This window comes from Carettochelys insculpta, chromosome 21 (genome assembly GCF_033958435.1).
Source record: "Carettochelys insculpta isolate YL-2023 chromosome 21, ASM3395843v1, whole genome shotgun sequence".
Lineage (NCBI taxonomy): Eukaryota > Metazoa > Chordata > Testudines > Carettochelyidae > Carettochelys > Carettochelys insculpta.
In genome coordinates this window covers 8,513,254-8,535,651 of record NC_134157.1, presented here as the reverse complement: position 1 = coordinate 8,535,651, position 22,398 = coordinate 8,513,254, and the positions used below count along the sequence as shown (strand labels likewise).

General features: G+C 49.6%; 1 protein-coding gene across 2 annotated transcripts in view; it reads right to left on the bottom strand.

Annotated features, from left to right (window-relative positions):
- WHRN (whirlin) overlaps positions 1-22,398 on the bottom strand; it is a 121,040-nt gene that overhangs the window by 86,445 nt on the left and 12,197 nt on the right. For both annotated transcript variants that reach the window (XM_075015454.1, XM_075015453.1), the window contains exon 3: positions 4,991-5,206. In XM_075015454.1, the coding sequence (XP_074871555.1) occupies positions 4,991-5,206 (216 nt within the window). The remainder of the gene's footprint in view (positions 1-4,990; positions 5,207-22,398) is intronic.

Genomic DNA, 22,398 nt, shown 5'->3' with positions numbered 1-22,398 from the left:
GGCGGACTCAACAGCAAGCCGCTCCCTTAAAGGGCCCCTCCCAGACACACTTGCACTAAACAACACAAGATCCACAGAGCCGACAACTGGTTGCAGACCCTGTGCATGCAGCATGGATGCCCAGCTGCGGCAGCAGCAGCCAGAAGCCCTGGGCTAAGGGCTGCTGCACACAATGACCATAGGGCCCCGCAGGGGCTGGAGAGAGAGCGTCTCTCAACCCCTCAGCTGATGGCTGCCATGGCGGACCCCGCAATTTCGATGTTGCGGGACGCGCAACGACTACACGGTCCCCACTTCGATGTTGAACGTCGAAGTAGGGCGCTATTCCCATCCCCTCATGGGGTTAGCGGCTTCGATGTCTCGCCGCCTAACGTCGATGTTAACTTCGAAATAGCGCCCGACACGTGTAGCCGGGACAGGCGCTATTTCGAAGTTAGTGCCGCTACTTCGAAGTAGCGTGCACGTGTAGACATGGCTGCTGTTGCAAAAAAAGCAAACATGATTTTGGGATGCACTAACAGGTGTGTTGTGAACAAGACACGAGAAGTCATTCTTCCGCTCTGCTCTGCGCTGGTTAGGCCTCAGCTGGAGTATTGTGTCCAGTTCTGGGCACCACAGTTCAAAAAAGATGTGGAGAAACTAGAGAGGGTCCAGAGAAGAGCGACAAGAATGATTAAAGGTCTAGAGAATGTGACCTATGAAAAAAGGTTGAAAGAATTGGGCTTGTTTAGTTTGGAAAAGAGAAGATTGAGGGGAGACATGATAACGGTCTTCAGGTATCTAAAAGGGAGTCATAAGGAGGAAGGAGAAAACTTGTTCTTCTTGGCCTCTGAGGATAGAACAAGAGGCAACGGGCTTAAACTGCAGCAAGGGAGGTTTAGGTTGGACGTTAGGAAAAAGTTCCTAACTGTCAGGGTGGTCAAACAGTGGAATAAATTGCCAAGGGAGGTTGTGGAATCTCCATTGCTGGAGATATTTAAGAACAGGTTAGATAGATGTCTATCAGGGATGGTTTAGATATTTACTTGGTCCTGCCATTGGGGCAGGGGGCTGGACTCGATGGCCTCTCGAGGTCCCTTCCACTCCTAGTGTTCTATGATTCTATGATTCTTCCCCATATCCTCAGAGCCATTTATCTCATCATCATAGGCAATCAGATTCATCTGGCATGATTTGCCCTTGGTGAATCCATATTGACTATTCCTGATCATTTTCCTCTCCTCCAAGTGCTTCAGAATGGATTCCTTGAGGATCCCCTCCATGATTTTTCCAGGGACTGAGGAGACTGACTAGTCTCCAGCTCCCTGGGTTCTCCTTCTTCCCTTTTTAAAGATGGGCACTACTTCTGCCTTTTTCCAGTCACCCAGAACCTCCCCTGACTGCCACGAGTTTTCAAAGATAATGGCCAATGATTCTGCAGTCATCTCTGCCAACTCCCTCAGTACCCTCAGACGCATTAGATCCAGCCCTATGGATTTGCTTATGTCTAGCTTTTCTAAATAGTCCTTAACCTGTTCTTTCCACACTGAGCGCTGCCAACCTCCTTCACATATTGTGCTGCCTAGGGCAGCAGTCTGGGAGCTGGCCGTGTCAGTGAAGACAGAGGCAAAAAAGCGTTGAGCACTTCAGCTTCTTCTGCATCACCGGTCACCAGGTAACTTACCTCACGCAGTAGGGGTCCCACACCTTCCCTGACCAGACTTTTATTGCTGCAGAGACCTTTCTTATTCCCTTTCATAACCCTCGCTAGCTGAACTCCAATCACACTTTGGTCTTCCTGACCACAACCCCTGCATGCTCAAGGAATATACTTATACACTCTTCTCTAGTCATTTGTCCGAGTTTCAACTTCTTGGAAGCTTCCTTTTGTGTTTAAGCTCAGGAAAGATTTCTCTGTTAAGCCATTCTGGTTGCCTACCAGATTTGATATTTTTACTGCACAGTGGGGTGGTGCTTTCCTGTGCCTTTAGCAAGGTTTCTTTAAAGTACAGCCAATGCTCCTGGACTCCTTTTCCCCTCGTGTTAGCGTCCTAGTGTTCCCTGCCCCTCAGTTCCCTGAGGGAGTCAAAATCTGTTTTTCTGAAGTACCCGGAGTGTATTTTGCTGCTCTTCTTTCTTCCTTTGGTCAGGATCCTGACCTCTACTACATCATGATCACTGCTGCCTAGGTTGTCCCTCACATCTACTTCTCCTACCAATTCCTCCCTGTTTGTGAGCAGCAGGCTGAGCTACGCGTGGCCCTGGTTGGTTCCTTCAGCACTTGCACCTGGAAGTTGTCTTCAACATTCTTCAGAAACTCCTGGATTGTCCCTATGCTGCTGTATTGGCTTCCCAGAAGATGTCTGTTGACCGAACTCCCTTGTGAGAACTAGGGCCTGTGATCTGGCAGCTTCTGTTAGTTGTCTGAAGAAAACCTCATCCGCCTACTCTGGGGATCTAAAGCAGCGCACCACCATGACATCACCCTTACATTCATCCCTTAAGACACGCACTTGGACAAACGACAGCCCCCCAGTGCTCCAGGACAGCCTTCCCAAATTCTCTTGTCAGGTGGAACTCCTCTTCAGCTTCAGCTTTGGGTTGTTACAGTGCCATGTCCAGTCATTAACTGCCAGAAGGAGGCACCTCTGGATAAGCCATCTGCTGAACAGCACTGCATAAAATAAAGCATACAGCATCCAACACCTTTTGTCCACTCATACTGATGATGCTCCAGGGGCTGGGTTTTTTGCTTCCCTCAGTGGGCAGCATAATATACATCCCACCCCCTGCAAATTGCTACTCTAAAAGCATTAACTGGTCAGCTTCTGAGGCAGGTGCTGAAAGTCAGCAGAGGGTTTGGAGGAAAAGGGACAAGGGAACTCCAGCAAAGTGGGAGCTCAGCCCCTTTCTCCACCACTTTTGGCCTGTGGCCTCACACAACCATGAGCCACGTTCTCAGACAGCAAGTATAGAGGGCTCAGATCTTCTCAGAGATTTCACAGAATCACATAATCCAAGGGATGGAAGGGACCTCAGAATCCAGCCCCCTGCCTAAAGCAGGATTGACCGTGACTAAATCAGACGAGCTAGAACTTTGTCAAGCCAGGACTTAAAAACCTCTTGGGGTGAAGATTCCACCACCTCTCTATGTAATGCATTCCAGTGCTTCACCACCCTCCTGGGGAAATTTTTCCTAATATCCAAATCTACTCCTCCCCCCTCTGTAACTTGAGACCATTGCTCCTTGTTCTGCCGTCCCTCACTACGGAGAACAGCCTCTTTCCATCCTCTTCAGAACCCACCTCCAGGAAGTTGAAAGCTGCTATCAAACCCTAACCCCTCAGTCTTCTCATCTGCAAACTAAATAAACTCAAATAATCCTGAAGCCTCTCCTCATAGTTCATGTGCTCCAGCCCCCTAATCATTTTCATTGCCCTCTGCTGGGCACTCTCCCATGCATCCACATTCTTTCTATACTGGGGAGACCAGAACTGGATGCAGTACTGTGTATGTGGCCTCATTGGTGCTGAATAGAGGGGAATAACTTTTCCAGATCTGCTGGAAATGCTTCTCCTAATGCACCCCGATCACACTGCTAGCTCATATCCAGCCTCTCATACGTTGTAATCCCCAGGTCCTTTTCTGCTGCACTGCTACTATTTGAGATCACACAAAATAAAGATGGGGGAAAGAGAAATGAAAGGTAAGAGGAGAGTGAGGTGCATGAGGAAATATGACCAACCCCCAGCTTCAAGGAGCCTCTGGGCCCGCACCAAGCAGACATGAGGCAGAGAGGGGAGCCAATGTGCAACCCTCACCCCCAAGAGCTAGTTTCATCTTCTCCTTTTATAAAAGGAACAGCCCTTCTCCCTTGGGACTGGCCTGAATCCTGCACCAGCACAGCAAAACATCGCTTTCCTTCATGGGTAATTTTCTACCCCACCACCAGGAGAGGTGCTGGCTTCAGAGGCATCAGGCTACGCTAAGTGCCTCTTGGGTGAGCAGTCAAGGGGCCTGGAGCAGATAAAGCAATCAAGGGGAAGCCTCCACACAAGCCTCTCTTGATTCGCTGCCACATGAATCAGCCAAATAAATCTAGTCTCTCTGCAGAGTCCAAACCCAGAGCACTCGGCAAAGAAAAGCAGAAGAGAGGCCATATCTCTGCGGAGAGAGAGACTGAAATTCTTGCGCAGGCTCTTCCAGCCTTTACACAGACAACATTCCCACTGAACCCTCCTCCTCTCCGTCCCTTCCACCAGGTTTCTGCATTTGGCCCAAAGTTAAATGACTCACCTGTAGGGAAAGCAGTAGTAAGTCCTTTTGCTATACAGCCATCAAAAAAACCCCACTGCCATAAGAGAGGCCTGTGTGGATAGTTTCATATTAATCAGATTTGTAACTGACATTAACATTAGTGGTCAGCCTGGGAAACATCAGAAAAGGGTTCACTGCTGATCAGCAGCATCACAACTGCAGTCATCTGATTGTCCCATTTGCATTTGAAAGAGCCTCTTTCCCTTCCCGTTCAGGAAAGAACTCTGATGTTCAAAACAGAAGTCTGATTCTAAAAGCCTACAAGGAGGGCCTCAGTTCCTGTCCTGTTCCATTGAACCCAGTATGATCTCATTAGGACCTCGCTGGCCTCATCCCCACTGAGTTATGCAGGACTCCGCCATCATAGGGACCTAAAAGATGGAACTGAAAGTAAATCTGGACAGAAACATCCCAGAGGGCAGGGGTGTTTTCCAGACATCCCCTGGAGAGTGAAGAGAGTTAAGCTTTGAATTTGGGGAACAGATGAGAGTTGGGGGTGCCCTTCTACATTGCTCTGCCCCTCCTTCAGTCGTTCATACCACCATAAAGTGCAGGAAAATGGCATAGGACCTAGAGAAGCAAAGGGTCAGCCCTGATTCTGGTAGGAACAGATCGAGGAGAATGACAGGCTTGCACTTCCATGGTAACAGGTGACGGGACTCCCAGGGCTTGAAACTTCTCCCCCTTCACTCACCTTTTTCTCATCCCCCTCTTGCAGAAGCTGTAGGTGGCTCCTCTTCTCGCTGTCCCTCTGCAGGGAGCTGCTCTGGTGCTGCAGCAGGCCCGCGGGTGGGGATGTGCTCCGCCCCTGGGGATCAACCCAGGTGTAAATGTGATTGGTGACATAGCCCCCAGGGATCCGCCCAACTGAATGCACCGATAGGTTCAGCTTCTTGGAGCCTTTCAGAGCCTGGGAGAAAGTACAGGAGAAAAAGGGAACTAATTCCAGAGCAAAAAGGGAAACAGCAGCAATTAACACTACTAGGCTTTAATGCGAAAGCTTTGCTTTTCTATGGAACCTTTCACTTGGTAATCTCCACACATTTATCAAACACGGATGGAGCAAGCCTCACAATTCCATGCCACTGGTCCATGCCACTACCACTCCGTCCCCTCTGCTGAAATGCAGCCACTGCTGGGGTAGATTACAACCGTTGTTTAACAGCCCACAACGTAGACTGTTAAACGAGAGGCCAAGAAGAGTGTCTGACCACTTGAAACTGCAGCAGGGTCTGAGGGAAGCAGGTTGGAATGAGTATAGGACACTGGAGTTAACCATCCTAATTCTTATGCAAAGCCTCAGGGGACTGAGAATGAGCTGGTCTGGGAAGGATGCTGTTTTTTGTCTAATATAACCAGGGGTACCAGAGGGTTCATAGAATCCTAGGGCTGGAAGGGACCTCAGGAGGTCATCGAGTCCAGTCTCCTGCCTGAAGCAGGATCAACCCCAACTAAATCTTCCTAGCCAGGACTTTGTGAAGCCAGGACTTAAAAACTTCTAGGGATGGAGATTCCACCACCTCTCTAGTGAATGCATTCCAGTGCTTCACCACTCTCCTAGTGAAATAGATTTTCCTAATATCCAACCTATACCTCTCTCATTGCAACTTTAGACCATTGCTCCTTATTCTACCATCCCTTATCACTGAGAGCAGCCTCTCTCCATCTTCTTTAGAGCCCCTCTTCAGAAAATTGAAGGCTGTTATCAAATCACCCCTCACTCGTCTCTTCTGCAAACTAAATAAGCCCAAATCTAGCAGCTTCTCCTCATAGGTCATGTGCCCCAGCCCCCTAATCATTTTCATTGCTCTCTGCTGGGCCCTCTCCAATGCATCCACATTCTTTCTATATTGGGGAGGCCAGGACTGGACACAATACTCCAGATGTGGCCTCACCAGTGCCGAATAGAGGGGAGTAACAACATCTCTAGATCTTCTGACAGTGTTCCTACTAATTCACCAGTATGCCATTAGTCTTCTTGGCTACAAGGGCACATTGTTGACTCATGTCCAGCTTCTCCTCCACTGTAATGCCCAAGTCCTTTTCTGCCAAAATGCTCCATAGCCAGTTGGCCCCCACCCTGTCACAGTCTTTGGGATTCTTGCGTTCTAAGTGCAGGACTCTGCATCTGTCCTTGTTGAACCTCATCAGATTTCTTTTGGCTCAATCATCCAGTTTGTCTAGGTCACTCTGGATCCTATGCCTACTTTCCAACATCTCTCTCTCTCCCGCTCGCTTAGTGTCATCTGTGAACTTGCAGAGGGTGCAGTCTATCCCCTTGTCCAGGTCTTTAATGAAGCCATTGAACAAAACCTGCCCCAGGACCAACATTTTGGGGACACAGACTGCCAGCTCGACATCAAGCCGTTGAGTCTGAAGATCTAACTGGCTATCTACCTTACAGTCCATTTATCCAACCCATACTTCTTACAATTTCTGGCAAGAATACCATGAGAGACTGCATCGAAAGCTTTACTGTGCTCACGCCACAATCAAGGAACAGCTACACCAGGGGTCAGCAATCACCAGCATAGGTGTCAACAGTGGCATGTAACCCGATTTTCATTTGCATGCAAGGAGGGAGCTCAGCTGTGCCCCTCCTCCCCCATGCAGTGGGAGCTTGCTCAAAGCCGGGCTGCCTGTGGATTAACAAACAAGCAACTAATGCTACCAACCACCACCTACACAGTAAAGCTCTGTGTCTTTATCTATTTATTAATGAAGCTCTAGTAAGTAGGACTATTAGCAACTTTAAAAAGCATCACCGGCACTTGGAACATACGTAGACGTCAAAAGGTGAAATTTTGGCACTCTAACTCGGAAAGTTGCTGACCCTTCAGCTAGAGACTTCCCCAGTGACCACAGGCAGGAAGCAAGTGCTTTAGAAGAGATATTCCATGTCTCCAGGCATACGCCACCCCGAGTCCTGGTTGAAAAATAGCTTATCTGACACCCCCTTCACAAGGGGATTTCTTTCCTTGCACCTTCTTCTGAAGTAGCTTCCAGGAGATGGGCACCACTGCTCTGGCCCAGAGGTGAAAGTAAGCTGGTGTCTCCCAGTGCAGTGCTCTGGCACACAGCCAGCTGTGGCACTTGGCGGCAGGGGCAGAAGTGGGGTGCTCACACCTGTGTGCCCTGCTCAGTGGCAGGCAGCTAGGCAGGTGAAAGGGGTTGCGGGGCACCACTCTGGCATTGTCCCAGCTCCTCCCCCACTGCCATGTTGTGTGGTTAGGGGCTGAACCCCCAATCCTCCCTGCCATGAACTCCTCATACTGCCCAACCCTGTGGCTCAGGCATCCCCACACCCCAACCCTCTACCCTGTACTATCCAGCACTCCAGCTAACACTCACATTTCTTACAGGTATTGTTGGCTCATCACCCCCCAACCCCCAGGCCTCTCCCAAGGGAGGGGGTTGTGACAGGACAGCACCCCTAAACAGTTTAAGTTATTCACCTCTGGTCTGGCCATTCTCAAGGCCTGTCTATCCCAAACTCCTGCTCCATACTCACTGCATATTGGAGCAGAACACCTGTAGTCACCCAGCACAGGGTGCGGTTCAAGAGCAACCTAGGACAACCCAGGGCTGGGGACTGAACCATCACTCCTCCCTAGGGATCCCAGCCAGGCAGGGAAAGAACTACTTCATCCACAGGGACTGGTACTTGCAGAAACTTGCCTGTCTCTACCTACGGCACTGAAGACTCCCATGGACTTGTGATCAGATCCACGAAAGAGAAGCTCAAGGCTTGGCTACAGAGGGTTGGATTTTTTTTTTGTTTGGTCCTTCAGAAAAAAACCTTTTATCCAGGAGTAACACACACACACACCCCACATCCACACCGCAAAGCTTGTTATTCTGGACTAACAGGGCATTCAACTCAAAATAGTAATTCCACCAAAAAAACTGACTTTTGCCAACTCCCCGCCTTTCAATTTGGAAATGGACTCAGCATGTGCTAAGCAGAGGTAATTATGACTTAACTGATCTCCAGGGAGGAATCCCGTCATTGCTCTTATTTCAAAATTGGGCTCTAGTGTGAATGCTCAATTACAGAATGCTCTCACTGCGGGAATGCACTTTTCAGAAATAACTTATGCTGACATTCTAATGCCCCAATATGTTATTTCTGAAAACCCTGCAGTGTAGACAAAGCCTAGGGTGCTGCTCCTTACCTTAAGCCTCCCAAGCCCAAAAAGTCAATAAATACATCTAATATTTAGTCAAAATAATTAGTCACCCCACAGGCAGCTCGAGAGCCAGGCAGGCCTGTTTGCTGTTTTCTACTCTGCCTTGCACTGCAGAGACCTGCTGGATGCTCTGCAGTTAAATGAAACGTAATGAACTTTAGGGACACTCTCTTTAGGGAGAGCTCGACCAGCTGCTCACAGTAACACAGAGGTGGCCAGCAGTGCTGACAGATGCTGCAGGCCCTGGGGTAAGGTGGGAGGGGAGCCCGGCTGCACATCCCCAAAGGGGTGGGACCAAGAGCAGAAGGGGCAGGGGCAAGGGCAGTCAGCTCTCAGTGCTGCCTGGACCATGGCACTGCCCCCCTCCACCACTCCCTCGCAGCCAGAGCAGCACTGCTGCAGCATTTCAAAGGGGCCCAGAATGCTGGCTGCTGCTGCTGCCAAAGTAGCAGTACTGAGAGCTCCGAGACCCTTTGAAAGGCTGCGCTCGGGGGGCAACTTCCCCCTTTGTGCTCCCCAAGTGTCAGCGGGTCTGGATGTGGCTTAGCATTTGCAAGCAGCCAGGGGCTGCTTTGCTGGTTTAAAATATGCAGGTCTTAGTTACCCAGTGGGAGAAGTAAAGAAACCAGCAGGGCCCGACAAATGCCCAGAAGCCAGCTTCTTCATGACAGGCCCACGAAGGAAAAACAGACCAACCACCACTTGTCACCTATAGTCCTAAGCTTAAACCTCGCCGCAGGGCAGTGATAATCTACAGCCTATACTGGAATATGGTGACGGGCCTGTTTCCTGCAGACAGCCTCCTAACCTCAAGAAAATACTCACTAGCAGCCACACAGCACACCACAGAAACACTAACCTAGGAACCTGTCCCTGCAACAAACCCCATTGCCAGCTCTGTCCACATATCTATACCAGGGACACCACCACTGGACCTAACCCCATCAGCCACACCATCGGGGCTCAGACACCTGCTCATTCATGAATGGGATATATGCCATCAAGAGCTCACAATGGCCCTCTGCCATGTATGTTGCACAGACTGGACAGGCTCTGTACCAAAGGATGAATTATCTGACATAAATCAGACATCAGGAATTGGAATACACGTAAACCTGCAGGGGAACACTTTAACCACCCTGACCATTAAACAATGGATCTTTAAGTTGCCATTCTCCTACAAAAGGATTTTAGCCCAAGATTACAGAGGGAAACATCTGAACTGGAATTCATTTGCAAGCTGGACACATTTAATCTCGGGGTCAACAGAGATTTCCATTATTTTACCCATTACAAGGGCAATTTCCTCACCTTTGATATTTGCAGGCAGGCATCCCACTTCATTTACTTCTTCTACTATTCCTATTAACGACAGGTGACATGCCCTCATTTTTCCTCTTCTACTTCCTTCTCCCATCCCTGCTATATAAACCCTGGATTCTTATTTCTGCTCCAAATCTGAAGAAGTCAGTCTTACCCATGGAAGTTCATTACCAAACACAATAAAATTGCTAGTCTTTACGGTGCTACAGGACAGCTTGTTTTTGTGAAGCTACAGACTAACCCAGCTGCCCCTCTCAGACACATGCCTGTGAGGCAGAAACACAGCAGACGATCACTTTGAATAAGAGCAAGGTGTGCATGCCAAGGAGCCCAGGGCATGGAAGGGCTGGGACAGCAGCAGAGCTGGGGACAGCCAGTGGGGCAGGCATTTGCCAGAGATGCACAGCAAACTGAGGAAATGGCCTAGTCAGGGTGACTGTGGTTGCAAAATGTCCTCCACTCCCCCACCTTGGGCACACAGAGCAGCTGACTGCCCAGCCCCCACACTCGTTTCCCAGCCTGGAGGGGAGACAGACCTCCAGGCAGCTCAGAACGGTACAGAATGCCTGTCCACCCCTCCCCGAGCTCCAGGTGCTAAAGGAGCTTTACAAGAAGGGGGCTTAGGCCGCCTCACTTCACTCTCTGGTTACAGTGGACATATTGTGGGAGCAGAAATATAGCTCACTCCTTCCCTGCCCACATATCCATGGCTGGACATGGGCCTCCACCTTCCTGGCTCTGCCATCCCTTTTTGGGAGCCTGGTCTCATGCTGACACTAACCAGAGCCTCAAATCCAGGAGGTGGGATTACAAGCCCCTGTATTGATCCAGCTGGCAAGGCCATTCCTAGCCCAGGGCAAGTCACCTGTCTGGGGCCCCTCCTGAATGCTTTTTATGCAGGTGAAATTTGGTTACAGTGAACTTCAAGGAGAGCCATTGGCTGCAGTGAATGCCCAGCTGTAGAATACCGCAGTTCTCTTTTACAGTGACCGTGTCGTTCCTGTCATCAAACAGCCTCACAGATCACAGTCAGTGTCACACCGCAGAAAACTCCGCTCTGGCCCAACATGGCCAGTATTCTCCTGCAAGCTGATCTGGATGTAGGCAGCAAGCTCTGGATTCAGCATGCCCCCGGCTAACAATTCACCGTCTTCACCCTTCATAGCAGTTCGGCCACAAGTTAATCTTGTGGGCTGGAGGGATCACACTGTGGCAGCTGAAGGGAGGAGTGTGGCCACTACTGCACCCCAGCTCCAAACACATGCTCCCACAACCAGGCAAGGAGCTTTGTTCCTTTATGACAAAGATTAAATAACCCAAATGCCGTCTGAAGGAAGTTCCTGGTCCCCCTCCCAGCAGTCTCTGACCCTGCAGCTCCCTAGTTTCAGCCAGCTCTGCTCCCTGCTTGGAGCAGCAGTCATGGGGTTATTTCTCAAGCCCTGCAGACCTCCTCCTAGCTACCTACTAGCAGCCCATTATAGAGGCAGGTGTAGAACAGTCCTAATTAGCTAGGTTAGGCTCACCTGCTCCATTCCAGGGGCACTGGGCTCAGTCTGTCCACAGAGACCAACTACACGGTGACAGGAGGTTTTTAAAAGCAAATCAGCTCCCCCACACAAATTGTTGTGACTTTTAAACCAACAGTCTGTTCAGGGACTGCACCACCCCCTATTCCAGCAATAAGTAACCTACTGCGAGAGCACAAAGGCTTCAAATGTGAGGCTACCCTGGCTTCGTCTGAGCTTTGAATACTTCCCCAAAGTGGAAATCAAGCAAATTGCAAGGCAGCCCTGCCCACAGTACAGAATACAATCCCAAATACCACCCAGCACCTTGTACTTGCTGGGATGAGCATCAGCGAATTGAGAGGGCTCATGAAAGACTCAATCTGCCCAATGTGAGCTAACATCCAAGCCAGGAGATGAAGAATACATCCATGGCAACCCACCCTGCCCAAATACGGCAGTGAGCCTGAGAGCCCGGGTCAACAGACTCAGCTTTCCACACTTACCAGGAGATAGCCTCTTCCAGGGTCAATCTCCTGGAGTTCGATTTTGCATGTCTGGTAAAGATGCACAAAATCAATCTCTCGGGTTGGCTGTTGAACCTCTGTACCCCTCTCTCGAGGAATAAGGGAGGTCGATGGGAGAAACTCTCCTGTCAGCCTCCCCAGGACTGACCTTAAGGTCGACTGCAGATACATTGATTCCAGCTACGCAATTGCCAACTGCCATTGCTAGAATTGTGTCTCTGCAGTCAACTGTAAGGTCTAGTTTAGACCAAGCCTTGGGTTTGCGCTAGGGGGCTGACAATAGATAGGTAGATCTCCCCACTTGGCGTGGGGCCTGGGCTTTGAAACCCTGTGAACAGGGTGGGTCTCAGGGCCCTGGCTCCAAATGTCATCATCTCTCTACTCTCCAATAACAGGGCTTTGAAACCAGCAAGCCCGGGTGGGTGACTGAGCCCATGAAAACCTGCCATAAAGACTCATAATATGAACAAGTGCTTGGAAAACCTCACTAGACTCAGCCTGCAGTGATGGGCAGCAGGGTGAAAGCCCTAAGACAGCTGCACTAAACCAGAGAACTTAAAAGAAAATGAGACTTCATCAATCATTGTTTTCCCCAGCCTGTAGCACATAATGCAGAACGATTGCCCTGCGGTTCACAGCGTGGGTCCAAACGACTGACAGTCTCTATTAAATGCTGTAGGGTTTTTGAGTCATTTCTTCGGAGCATTATTACATTTCTATATTCTACAGAACACTGCTCATTTCAGCCAAGACAACAAGCCATGGTCAGCAAAAGCTTTTCCTTGACAAGGACTGTACCGAATAATCAAACATAAATGCAAAACAGCAGGAAGAAAGCAGAGGTGATTTTCTCTAGTGGACAGGCCGCCAGGTTGGGAGTCAAGAGACCTGCATGCCCTGCTGCACGTCTGTGGGCTAATGGCTTCAACCTGACCTTTGTATGCCCAGGACTGCTGACAGAGGGGCAAAGGGGGCAGATGCTCCAGATCTCAGCAATTCAAAGGGGGATAGAGCCCTGGCTGCCCCTGCTGCTGCTGCTGCTGCTACTACTGTGGCCAGAGCCCTGGACCCTTTAAATCACTGCCAGAGTGCCACAAGCACTGGGGGCTGGGAGCGCTGCCCTCTGGCATCACAGAGGGCTAGCTGTCCTTAGCCCCACCCTTTCGACCCTTGGCTCCACCCCTTCTAGGAGTGAGGAACCAGCCCCATCCTCCTGTGCTCAGGGTCTCAGAGGCTGTTGGTTCTGCTGTGTACATCTTATCTACTAGGGCATAGGAGCCCAAAGTGGGGGGCAGGCCCCCTCAGGGGTGTGTGAAATTTCATAATGGGGGTACAGCATGATCAATTGCTGGGTGTCCAGCTCATTAAAAATGTTGAAAGTTGTTATTGGTTTTATATACGTGTATTCACAGTCACACACCAATTAAAGTTTTTACATTCTACAGACATTGTCTTACACATGCTAAAAGGGTTGTTTTTATATGAAAATAACCAAATTGTCTGTCGGTTTGTATTACATCAAACAGGATGGGGAGGGGAGCTGCTAATTGCAGGGATTGCAGGGATGAAAAGAGGGGCCAGACGTGAAAAGTTTAATCACCTGTAGGAGAGTGTAAACTCATATGGTGTGTCTTCGCTGCATTGTAAACCCAGGTCTGTGGACCTTGAGCTTGTGAGTTTGGTAGTTGTGTGTAAATGCAAATGACTCTCCCTCAGTGCAGCTGGGAGTTTCAGAGCCTCTGTCTACAGACCTGGGCACGTGCTACAGCAGTATACATAGCTGTGGAGAAACTCTGGCTCAGAAATCCACACTCCTCCCTTGACCTCAGAGCTTGAGGTCCAGACCGAGCCAGAGCCCTCCGCCTGACTGTTTAGCTCTCTCTTGCCAGCACCAAGACAGTGGTCTTTGGACCCTGGCCCTGAGACTCACTGCTGTGGGGTTAGTTTGCCATGTAGACCTATGTAGTTTTTCCAGCTCTGCGCATGAGCCTGCATGCTGCCTGGTAAACCTGGGATTACAGTCGCTGGACCTGCAGCTCATAGTTGTGCTAACGCATCCTGACTGCACTGCGCATCCCTTCTGACTCGGATCTGCAGCTTCCGTGGAGTCCACACTGGGCTTGGACTGGAGTATAGTGAGACTCAGGCACTGAACTGCTGCCCTAGCACCCGGGTCCTCAGCTCTTGCTATCCTCAGTCAGCACAGGCTTAGTGAGCAATGTAGACACACCCTTGGGGGTGGGAATCTTCTCTTATTCTGTTTTCATACAGCCCCGAGCACACAGGCGTTCTCGCAGAGTGAAGCACAATGGGGCCGTGACCTCAGTTGCTAGGCGCTACTGTTACTGAAAGAAAAAACTCCGCACTGGAGGGTCAGCCCAGACTGTGGATCCTGGCTGGACGGCCCACTCTTCCCACCTGCATTCTCCTCCATCCGCCTTCTGAACCCCCACCCCTAGGGCTGGATTCCTCATCTCCTTATCTACACTGGGTGCCAAACTTCCTCTCTCCTCCACACTCTCAGAATAAGTGCTGGCAGATGGCGGGATGACTCCTTCCCCAGCCTTTCCTATGATCAGCTGTGCAATGGAAGGTGGGAACTGACTGGAGTTAACCCCAGCTGTGCCATGTGGCAGGTCATGCCTGGAAATAGTGAGGCTAGAGAGAAACCAAGCTCGCCCAGGAAAGCTTGCCTAGCCATTGGCATGACCTCATTCAGGTTCCCAGCCTCACCATGCCAGGCCTTCGTCTTGCATTGGCCCATTCAGCCATGACTTTGCAGCATGTAGTGGCTAGGCAGCCAGGGTACCAGGGAGAGAGAAATGTGACTGTTGGTGATAGGAGGAGGATGGCTGTTTCCTTCCTTCTGAGATACCTGTCAGCTCCTGACAGAGTGGGAACACCAGGGGAGCTGCTCCCAGAAAGGTTGGTAAAGAGAAAGAGGCTGGGCAGCAGGAGATTAACAAGGCACTTTTAAGGTCCCCCTGGTGTTTCACCAACAGTCCTGCTGGGGAAATGGAGTCTCAATTAACAGCACCATGTTTTATGTATGCAGCTGACAGCAGTGACCCTGGCAGGCTTGGAAAGTGAATTCAGCAGCCATCTGGGCTCGAACTCTCAGGCAGCAGGGATGGGAAAAGGAGGTGTGGGCTGCCACCAGGCTGGTGCAGGTTGCTTTCCTGCGACCAGAGTGGCTGTGCAAGAGGAACAGGCCAGGCCAGTAGAGCCCTGGGCCATGAGTCCTCATTGTGGCCAAGCTCAGACAGGAGGTGTCTCAAATCATTTTCTCCTTCCTTACTCTGGGATCTAGGGCTGCCCTCCCTTGCACCTTCTGCTCCTGGCCACAAGGGGGGTGCTGTGGATGCTGAGAAGAGCCATCCCTAGCAGTTCATGGACCAGGCCTGAGGTTCCCCCAGGAGGGGTCTGACACCCCTCCCTTGCCAGGCACTGGCACAAGAAGTGCCAGAGAGCCCTGGTGCTGCCCGTGTGAGGATGCTCCCTACATGGGCTAATTCCCCACCAGGCTCATAGCCCTCGGCACCAGTGGAGCTGGCCTGAAGGGGCTGAGTGGGCCGTACCCCCACCCAGACTGTACAGCACTCCCTCAGTAGAGGGTATCACAGGGACTACTGCAGCCCTTCTCAAGTGCCCTGCACTGAGCAGCACAGCAATCCACCGAGCATAGCCTAAAGCCACCATCACAGCTCCTATGGGAGGCAAGGCAGGGATCCAGGAGTAGGAAGAGGACAAGGACCTGCTGGGCATGAATGGCAGGAAGGCTCTGGAAATGATAAGATGGCATATTTAATGGGGATTAGAGCTGAATTTTTAACAGAGCCTGTGCTCCTTTATCTTCAGTTTAATCTACCTAGCACACCTATCTCTGGGAGGTAGGGCTGTGCTGTTATCCTCATTTTACAGACAGAGAACTGAGGCACAGGGGAGACTATTGGCCCCATAATCCTGACATTTCATTTGCTACATTTAAGCAGTCACATCTAATGGGAAGCTAGAGCAGCTTCTATTTGAATACTGATGAAATTGCTGCATTTATCCTTAACTTCACAGTAAAGAGGCCGCTGAAACTTTGCCTTTCACTTACAAAATCCTCCTGTCTCAGCTTTATAAAACAATGGATCACTTACTTTAAACTGCTGTAGGGAAGTTCATCACCAGTGATAGCAGATAACTAGCCCCCTCTACCAACAACTGTGGCTTGAAAAACGTGAGTGCCTTCCGCCCTAACTCATTCTGTTCATGCTCTTTGAACATTATGCCTCCAAAAAGTAAAGTTTAGGAATGACACCTGAGCATACTCCCTTCTCTGCTGACAGAGGCATGCTCTTTGGCTGTATACGCCAAAGGCCAAATGTTTCCAGAAACTGCTTATGATGCATTTCCTCTCTTTAACTTCCTCTTACCGATGACCTGGGCTGGTGAAGCCATGATAAAAGGATAAGTTCCATAAGAACCTCCCAGCCTAGGTAGGTAGACACCGTCTAGGTCTGTTTGAGCCAGTGTTACAGCATGGACAGAAGTTTTTCTGCAACAAAAATAACATTTACCTACAAGCTACACTTCTTCTTGTGAGCTAAACCTGGTCCCAACTCCCACCCCAGGCTATGCTTTGGGGAACTCAGTAACAGGTAGGTGTCCAAAGTTCCCTCTAATGCTGCTACGGACAAGTGGGAGTAGTCTGGGGAACGTGACTTCCTCCTTGTAGGTGCACTGTAGAGGAATCCCTGCTAGCAGACTATGCTGCCACTCTTAGGGCCGAGTCGAGATGTGGTGGAGTTGGTTGGGCCAGCACGCCTATGGCACCCCAGGTTAGAAGGCTGCCTGCTGCCTTCCTGAACCCCCATGCCTGGGGACCCCAAACTTCTAATTCTGAAATGATTGCAGCAAAAGGGGTGTGGCTTCCCTTGGAGACTAACTGGGGAGAGCCACGGCCACCCACCACTTACAGGAGCTTTGTTCCGCTGGTAAACTGCACTTCTGTCTTGACATGCACCTGCCTGACATGATTCAATTATGGGGGTCCCGAGGGCAGAATATGGTTCTAGACATCCAGGTCTGTTTATCAGTCCCAGGGTGCAGCTTATATGCACTCTGCCATCACTCTTAGACTCCTCTAATACCACTCCACAAGAGGGGTGAGTTAAGGGTTGTCTGAGAGCCCACCTAACATGTGGGTTTGCTCCTGATTCTATTTTAATTCAGCTTTTATTGGGTAAATGTCCTTTCCAAAAATTAAATCATCACTACAGTCAAGGAATAAATCTTTCAGCGAAACCCAAGACACTGGAAAAAGAGAAAGGTGCATTTATAGAAAGCCTGAAGGATGTCAAAGCAGTGTAATATATGCCTACAAATGTGTGGATATTTATAGGCATATCCATGAGACTGCAATAAATCACTTCATAAATCACTTCCTAAAACATTGACATGCAGCTACCTCTGGAGGAGAACACGGCAGCTGTTTAACAATGCACAGCAACGCTAGGCAACAGCTCAGGAAAGGAAGAGAAGAATACCAATATCCTATTAAAAGGTGCGGTTTGTCTCCTGAGACACAACCCCACAGATGTTCTCATTCAAGAAGGCACTTAGGCATCTGCTTAACTGTACGCATAGGCTGAGGTCCTACTGAGGTCAAAAGAAAGTCAACAAGAGTTTAAGCACATGCAGTGAATGTGGATTTATAAACGGGCGTATTTATCAAAGGCGATTCTTTGATTCATTAGACTGTGCCAACTTGGAAAGCACTTTTATATAGCTATTTCACAGAATATTCTGTCTGGCAATGCATCATAATCACCTGCAGTATGAGGCTATAAAACATACATATTAATAAACACCCATAACTTTACGAGTGGGTAAAAATAGCAGGGACTACACTCAACCTGAACACAGCTCTGTGCAGTCCATAGTTGTACTTGGGATGAGTTTGACCCTCAGGTTTCATCTCTGGGGATAAAACCATCTTTGTATATCAGTGACAAGTCAAAATAGGTTTGGGAATCTCATCCCCTTAAATAGCTACAGGCAACGTCCACGCTGGCAAGCCACAGCCCAATAACCTGCTCAAGAGAGAACCTGAAAGTGGAAGAGTAGGATAACATGCTACAGGATCCAAATTCACACAGCAGGGTGTGGATTTCAGGACAGAGGGCTGAAGATTGCCAAAGCAGCTTGGATTATTATTGTCTGTGCTACAGTCATGCCTAGAGGATCCAAGTGAGAGCAGGGCTGCACTAGACAAAGATGCTGCGAAAGCACTTAGGGTATGTCTGCAGTCATGGGATGTTGCAGCTAGTGGCATAGGTTAGCCACTTGAGTATGTACCCAAGATCCAAGACAGGCGGGACTAGCCCTCGCCAATCTCTGTGCTGCTGCAGCTTCACTCCTCTTGTTTCAGAGGGGGTAGCTGTGTCAGTCTGTGTCTTTGCAAAATAAAGCAAGCAATCCCATGTACCTTAAAGACTAACAATTTTACATATTAGGTAATGAGCTTTCATGGGAAAGACCCACTTCTTCAGATTCTGGAGCAGAAGGAAGAGAGAACTGAGGAATCCGCTAAATATAAAAATTAAGTAGTAAAGGGACAGTGGAGAGAAACCTCTGTGAAGAGGAAATTAAGAGGGATGCCTGCAAATATCAAAGGTGGGGAAAATGTCCTTGCAATGTGTAAGACAACGGAGATTCTTGCTGAGTCCCGAGTGATAGGTAACAAACCTGGAAATGAATTCCAATTCAGATGTCTCCTTTTGTAATAATACACAACCCTTAAAGTCATTTATGGAGTGTCCTGCCAGGTTAACGTGCTCCCTGACTGGTCCTCTGCAATGTACATTGGACAAACTGGACAGTCCCTATGCCAAAAGATAAACAGAAACAAATCAGACAGTACGAATTTGAATACATATAAAGCAGCGAGTGAGCACTTTAACCTGGCAGGACACTCCATAAAGGAATTTAAGGATTGTGGGGTCATCGTGTAAGTTTATATCCACAAAAACAAGGAGCGCTGTGGCATCTTAAAGACTAGCAGATTTCTCTAGGCACATGTTTTCATGGGTGCTTATGCCCAGAGAAATCTGTCAGTTACTTGCCCAGGACTCCTTGTTGTTCCCATGTATCCAACCACGCACACTGACATTTGTGTCTGTCCTACATCCCAAATTAGTTTCGTCCCCAACATTTTTCTAGTGGCCCCCTCCAATTTCCCAAAAGGGGCAGTTTCAAAGTCCTCTGTAACATCAGGGGATATCTGAATGCCTCTTTATTGTACTATCTCTGCCCCAGCACGGCAGACTCTGTTGCTATCTTTGGCAAGCATTGTCTACTGGAAATACCATCCAGCATGGACTAGTGGATTGAGAACCAGGAAACTATCTGTTCATTATGCTGCCCCTGGCTGGCTGTGTCACCTTTGGGCAAGTCCCTTCCCATCATCCTGGGCCTCATTTTCCCTGCCTGTAGAACTGGGGTTCACCCTTATCAAGTTCGTGAAGGACTGAGAGCTGCAGATGAAAAGCTGCAGACACGCTAAGGGTTAACGTCCCTCTAGTACTCTTCCCTAGAACTGCCTCTGGCTTCCTCATCTGGCTGCTGTTTGAGACGGGCTCCCCTCAGACAGCACTGGGGAGCAAAGGCACTCTCCCTCAGTGACTCATGCTCTTGTCCATCCTTATTTACGCTCTTCATTCTATTTGGACGTGCATAGCCAACAGCACTCTCACTAGCTTGCAGGATCAAGAATTGGGGTGGCCGACTTTGCCTTTCACCAGGGAAAAAGTTTGCAGGTAATTTTCTTATCTGCTGAAAAATGTTCCCCGAGGCCTTTTGAAAGTTGCAAAAGGAAGAGAAAGCAAAAAAAAAAAAAAAATTGCTCACAGACTCCTGGCAGCTGGTTTTGACAGCTGCATAGCACAAATAGAAAAGACTTTCTCCAAACGATACCTCAGGCTATCAGACCACCATCCTGGACAAGGCTGCTCCCATAAGTTATTTAATTCCATCCTGGGCTTGTCATCTTTTCCTGCTTCGGCACGGGACACTGAGTGGATTTAATGGTGCAGTTTAATACAAACGACCAAGGTAATGAAGTGCAGCTCGTAGATGTACTATCGCTGGCTGAGTTCTTTCGCAGTTCTGACATGCTCAGCAGAGCTGCCCCAATTGACGTGTGGACAGGAGACCTGCAAGGAGCAGCACTGGGGCTTCAGTAAGTGGTGCTCTTCCCTTGCATTCTGCGCTGAGCTGCTCACTGGAGGCACCAAGGTGCTGGCCTTTGAATGAGACGAGAAGTGAAAGTCCTGTCACAAGATTCCCCCTGACACCATCTGGGAAGTATGCGGCTTTGGAAGGTGCTATGTAAATGGGAGCTGTCCTCAGCCCCTGGAGCAGAGGGAGGCAAGCACAAATGGGCTGAGCGGGGAGAAGGGCGACAACACTAGAATTCTTATGAGCCCTCCAGGTAGTTCCAGAACAGGGGAGTTTGAACCACTCCCCCATTACCACACCTACGCAGCTGGAGTCTGTTCTGAGGTACCTAGAAAAGTTAAGGCATCGGACTACAATCAATTACTCCAGGGCCATGGTGGCTTTGCACTACTCCAAGGCCGGTCATTGACTGGTTCCACCCCCAGGTAGGTTAGAGCAGCCTGAAGGCCTCGCCTAACAGGTGCTCAGTTCTCCACTGCATCTGTGGGTCATTGAGGCAGCCAGGAATAATCAGGAAGAGAAAGAAGTCCTAATGAGGGGGCCCCTAGTCCTTGGGAACACACTCAGAGAATGCCACATGCTGGGGACAGAAGAAGTTCTGCTACTGACTACACGAATAAGATGCACCCTGAACTTCAGGGGAATTCCTTGGCGATAGCTCCTTTAAGCCAGCAAGGAGCCACTGGACACCAATGACTGGAGCCCTAAGTGGCCAGCATTAAACCTACAGAGTGGGCCAGAGACTCCACTTGGTTACAGCTGGGTAGTTCCATTGTGACATACAAATCTGAATGTGTATTTGTTGCATATGGTCCTGCTGGGCCAACTCCTGTGCTAGCCTGCCTAGGATCCTATGTCTTTCAATAGGAGTGCACAGGGGCAGTACACACAGGACTGACAGGAACATGCAGAGGCCACTGTCAAGATCAGGGCCCCGTTGTGCTGCGTGCTGAACACATGCAGTGAGCAGAGTCCCTGCCCCAAAGAGCTGACCATCAAAGCAGATAAAGGATGGGAGAAAGGAAGTGATGTTACCTCCTTGCCGCTGCTGGAGAAACTGAGGCAGAGAACAATTCAGCGACTCCCCTAAGGTAACACAAGAAGCATGTGATGAGCCAGGTATTGAACCCATGTCTGTAGCAACTTCAGTATGTCCCAGGGATGAAGTCAACCCTCTGGTAGGAGACCCCCCAGTCCTGCAGAAATTGATTTTTTTCCCCTTGTGCTTCTTACCACGCACTGACATCAGTGATGCCAGTGGCTTCCTGATCTCAGCCCAGCTGCTCAGAATTGTGGTTGCAGACAGGAATTGTATCCTTTTCTTTCATTCATTGTAACTTAATCTTTCAGCAGCTTCAGCCCTGGAGAGCAGGGGCTGGGGGACAGCCCTGGCACCAGAGACCTTTCGGTCAGCCACAGAACAGGCAGGGCATTGGCAGCAGCCAGGCAACCTTCGCCAGCATCCCTTGCTCTCTGTGCTGTATGTCAACAAGTGGGAAATGCCTCTTCTATCTCCAAGTGCACCAGCCATGATTCATCCACTAGTTGTAACCTAGCTTGGGGCAGGGACTGCCTGGGCCTGAGTGTTTGCACAGGCCTAGGTGGCCTGAATGGGCATGGATTTGGGGGCAGCTCTGGCCTCCTTGCAGAGGAGAAGTTGTGACCAGTTTTCACCAATGCAGCATCCTCCCTTGGCAGCTGATCAGCAGTGCCCTGCAGCAGGCCTCACACCTCCAGAAGCTGGAACAGATCCAGGCTGGATTGAAAAAGTGTCCAAGAGGTTGGGGTGGGAGACCAAGGGCAAGTAAACAGACTGGTCATGGTGTGGAACAGGAAAGGAACAGCTTCCTGAAATCCAGTTTCCCACTAGCAGGTTCCTGGAGCTCATTCCATCACAAAAAGCCAACAGCCACCAAATCTGGAGCAAACTGAAGACTTGCTGACGCCATCAGTCTGGCTCATAGTGACCTACTGCTCATCCAGATTGTCCTTAAACCCCTGAAGCTGAAAGGGTCCTGGGGGTTCTTTGTCTTCCCATACAAGATTTTTTTTCCAGCTTTTGGAAGGTGGGTTCATGGGATGGATTCAGTCCTGACAAACTGGTGCAACTCCTTGGGCTGCAACAGAGGTTTACTCACACCTGGGCTGAATTCTGCCCTGAACTCAAATCTTATGCGGTGTCATGAGCCTTCCCCTATTAACTGAGCATTGGTGGCTGGGAAAGACTGAAATCAATAGCAGAAATCAGACAGTGCAAGCAGGAGCCAACTAGTCCTTGTATTGCCTGGTACACTGAGTCCCAGGTGGGGTAGGCTGGGGGTTCTCAGCTTT